Source organism: Thermobia domestica, chromosome 7 (assembly GCF_964235325.1).
Source record: "Thermobia domestica chromosome 7, izTheDome1.hap1.1, whole genome shotgun sequence".
Classification (NCBI taxonomy): domain Eukaryota; kingdom Metazoa; phylum Arthropoda; class Insecta; order Zygentoma; family Lepismatidae; genus Thermobia; species Thermobia domestica.
The window spans coordinates 217,563,994-217,568,362 of record NC_137460.1 but is presented as its reverse complement, the minus strand read 5'-3'; the positions used below and the strand labels follow the sequence as shown (position 1 = coordinate 217,568,362).

At 36.7% G+C, this 4,369-nt stretch overlaps 1 protein-coding gene across 1 annotated transcript; it reads right to left on the bottom strand.

Annotated features, from left to right (window-relative positions):
• Positions 1 to 3,292: 3,292 nt before the first annotated feature.
• On the bottom strand, positions 3,293 to 4,084 carry LOC145689539 (E3 SUMO-protein ligase ZBED1-like). Its single transcript, XM_081763716.1, has one exon. The coding sequence runs from the start codon at positions 4,082 to 4,084 to the stop codon at positions 3,293 to 3,295; it is 792 nt and encodes a 263-aa protein (XP_081619842.1).
• Positions 4,085 to 4,369: the final 285 nt, after the last annotated feature.

Sequence of the window (4,369 nt, the reverse complement as noted above, 5' to 3'; positions counted from 1 at the left end):
GTGCTGAACGATTTTTTTTTGTAATTTCGGTTCTCTCTACTTTCAAAGGCACAAACTTGCAGTAGAAGAGTCACATATTTCATATTTCTTTTTTTAACTATCTTTTGTTTCATATTCACTCTCATGAACGTTATCCAGAGGCAGACTTGTAAGGGCTTGAACCCTGAGATTCAGAATGTGTGCAAAATATGGGAATTGTTGATCCTGGGCATCAAACGACATTAGTTCTTGTAGTTCTTTCATGAAAGTTGTATTTGCCGCAGCGTTGTCAATCGTTATTCCTTAAATTTTTATTTCAATGTCGAATTCCAATAGATATCAGTGAAATATCTTCGAGATTGTCTTCTGGTGTAACATCCCTTAAAGCAGCAACGTTTAGTACTGTAGAACTAATTTCACTAATTGTGAACGTAATGAGCTGCAATACCGTAATATGTTTTTCTTGGTACAGAGATCCACCCATCTATTGTACATGATATTTTTGAGTTACATTTCACAAGGTTATTTTTTTACTTCATTTAAGTGCTTGAAATCTATCGCTAACTAATCATGTCTCTCTGAAAACAATCATTTATAAGCATACAGAACAAATGTAGGAAATGAGTGGTCTCGTATTTGTTGTAGATACTGCCATCTCAGTGAATATATAATGTTAGTAGGAGAGGGAAAATTTCTGCTTTTTTAAAATTTGAATCATTGTCAATTGAAGAAGATATACAGTAGTGATGGGTAGTTCCGGAAGGATTCGTTCCGAAAGAACGAATCCTTCAGAGGAATAAAATGATTGAATCTCTGAAAGGAATCGTATTCATTTGGGGTTATTCACTCACGGGATGGATTCACTCAGGAAGTTAACATTGAATCAGTGGATTCGGTTGGTGGAACCAGATGGCGGAACCAAACAACAGACGAGTGCATTGATATGAATGGAGTCGGATCGATATGGATGGGACAAAAACAGTAGTAAAGAATAGACCGACACTGCACAACAGAGAAGCAAATAATGCACGTACTGCGCATGTCTGGAAACAAGCAATCTTACGCGCTCTCGTGTCACTTTTCTGCAATATTCTGACAATCGCAACGGCTGTCCCAACTGGAGGAGAGGGGGAGATCGGTTGCTAGTCTTATCACTATTTTTTTGTTTTTACTTTTTCACAGGTGTTCAGCGTTACCAGGTCTATAGATTTTTATTGCAAAATGGATAATAAAACTATTTGCTGTAACACACAAACTCTTATTCAATATATTCTGATGTAATGTCCATATAACACTATACTAATATAAAATTTGCAATTGGTGGTTTGATTAGGTTTTAATGCTTATTTCAACACACACCAAGATAATATGAAATAGGATTTAATGGACGAGATGGGACTTCTATCCAAGGCAAATATTCTCACCGGAATCAAACCCGGGACCACTTACACAAGGAGTAAGTGCATTAACAATTCTCGACCACGAAGAGGAAAAGTACAACCAAGTCGAAATTTGATACAATGAATTCGTAGTTGGAAAGAGGGGCATTAAGTGTTTTTACAACTATAGCTACAGAATAAGTTTTCCATTTTATTTCATTACAACTAATTCTTTTCTAGGACTAATTTAGATGTATTGTTCAAAAATCTAAAGGAAGCGTACCTGACCCGTGGACTAAACTCAATTCAGCAACTGATCTACGGCTTACGAAGCAGGGATGCTCATTTCCCTAAAAGACTTGGGCACAACCTTCAAATTTACCATTCTACAGTTTGATTGCATAATTTTCAGTGAATAATTATGAACCCCAAATATTTTCATGAATGCAACCCGTGCCCTAAAATCCCTCCGTGGACCTTCCTGGAAAGGGACACATTTTAAAAGAACTTTCCAGCTAGAACCATAGCTGAACGAATAGCTCTCAGTCAAATACAGACTTATTTCATGACGTATAAAACGATGTATCGTCTATTGCAATAGCAGTATAGTTTTATACAAATGCTTCCATTTTATGTGAGTGTTACACTAAAAGTAATACAGAAACGCAGAGTTGCAGACCAGTGACGACGCCAGAGAGAGGGTGAGTATTCCTGAGTGGCAAGACCTGCGCCCAGACATGTATTTATTGTATTCAGGTAAAGTAATACAAAACTAATCTTTTCGGTTTACAAGAAAACAGCTCGTCCCAAATTTTATCAGCCTCTCCGTTTGCTCCCCTCCCCCAAGATGTTAAAGTTGGTGACGTTACTGGTTGCAGCTTGAGAAATCCTTTGCTCACGTGACTCGCGATTTTTCTCGTTTTGTTTTGAAAACAATACAAGAAATACATTTTCAAACTCAAGATGAGACAAGAACAGTCTTTTTTCGTCTCTTTTTCGAGGCAAAACAAGACATTTCTCGAGTTTCGTGCGCAACACTAGTTCATATAAGTCTTAAATCTCCAACACTGTTTTACTGTACATAATTTATAGCATAAGAAACTATAAACTGATAAAATGTTTGTAGAAACATAATGAACATTTATCAACGTTAAAAGATACACAATGTGCTCCAATTAAGAAGTATAGACCCTACTTTAAATGTTTTTATTTCACATCCTTCGTGGATCTCTCCTAGAGCGGAAGGATTATGACAATTTTTAGATAAAATGAAGAGAATATGAGGGCATTAATATATTAATTTGCAAAACGGGATAAGACAAGTTTTAGAAAATGAGACGGGACGTGAAAGAATATTTCGAGAGTGGAGACGAGACGCAACCTCTACAAAATTTACGAGTCGAGACAACAAAACTATAATTCTCGTCTCGTTTCATAGGGAACACTATTCATCATTCTTAATATGGCTTGCATGTAACAGGAGATTCAATGAAAGAGATAATCAGAAACTTCTCTAAAAGGCTACAAAATATGAACATAGTACTTACTCTTGGCTTCACTACATCTTTTCTGGCTTTTTCTGTTTCTAAAACTTCAACAAGTAAATGAGATAATAGCCACGTCAACTGATGAATTTTCTTACTTCATATTCACGAGTATATTTCCAAAACTGTGTTGTATTTTACTTCTTTTTTCGTTTAAAAGTGACGATTGTTTTTCTTTCACTAACACTTAAAACACAGTCTTACAACGGAAGCGCAATGTACGTACAACTCCTAGTGTATACTAAACACAAACTTAAATATACATATATCCTATATACAATAAATGAGGAACAAAGGTTTACAATTTATAAATTCGAATTTAAAAACAGGATCTGCCTGACTTTGCCAGGACTGATGCGACTTCTTCTGTCTGTAACTATCTGCCCTCCCTTAGAAAAAAACTCTTTCACAGGGTACTGATGTTGCCATTATACATAGCCTTCTTTTCATAATTTCAAACTGTCTTGGATAGAGAATTTGCCTTTCTTTCCACCACAATAACGGGTTTTCTTTTCTGTGGAGTAAGCGTTCTTCTAAATATTTCTCCAGTTCTACTATTCCAGCAGCAGTGGGGTTTTTCGGTTCTATGAGGGATAAGACTTGTTCGTCAAAATCGTCCCATACTGATGATGATTTTGTTCCTTCTAATTCACTGGGATCAGGATCATTTGTTTCTTGTACTTCAGCTGATTGAATGGTAATTGTACTGATTTCTTGTGATACGTATTTACATGTTTTAAACGCTTCAGTGGTTTTAAAGCCTTGCTTTTTAAAGCGGGGATCCAGAAGTGTTGCTTCAGTTAACAAAGCAGAATCTTCCACTTTGCCAAATCGTGTTCTTAACTCTGTTGAGAGTGTCTTTAGCATGGCTTTTACAATTTCTGGTTGGTCAGCTTTGATGACATGTCTCATTAAAACTCGACTTAGTACTATAAATTTAGATACGGTGACACCTCTTTCGGAACGAACTTCCTCTGTCACTTCGTTGAAGTACTTGAGGATGGAACAAACGTTTTCGATGGATAGCCATTCGGTATTCGACAATTCCTGAAGATCATGTCTCATCTCCGCTAACGCAGACACAATTGGTACTCGGAGCTTTAGCAACCTGGCAAGCATGAAATATGTTGAGTTCCATCTAGTTGCAACTTCTTGCTTTAATTTTAAAACTGTATATCCCATCTGCTGCTGGATTGTGTTCAACTTGGCAGTGGCTTGTGGACTTCTCCTGAAATGTTCAACTATTGACTTTGTCTTCAGCTCTTCTAAATCATTGATTCCTGCCTTTACTACCAAGTTGAGTGTGTGTGCAAAACAGGGAATATGCTGCCAGCCACTGAACGGATTGCTGCTGTAATGTTGGGTGCATTGTCGCTTACAATTGCTGAAATTTTATTTGTTAGCTCCCATTCTTCAAAAACATCTCATTTTTGAAGCCAAATTTTCCGCAGTATGTTTGTCACTGAA

What these genes read in the sequence shown, in the direction of transcription:
- LOC145689539 (XM_081763716.1), bottom strand. Translation starts at nt 4,084, where the DNA reads ATGGGATATACAGTTTTAAAATTAAAGCAAGAAGTTGCAACTAGATGG.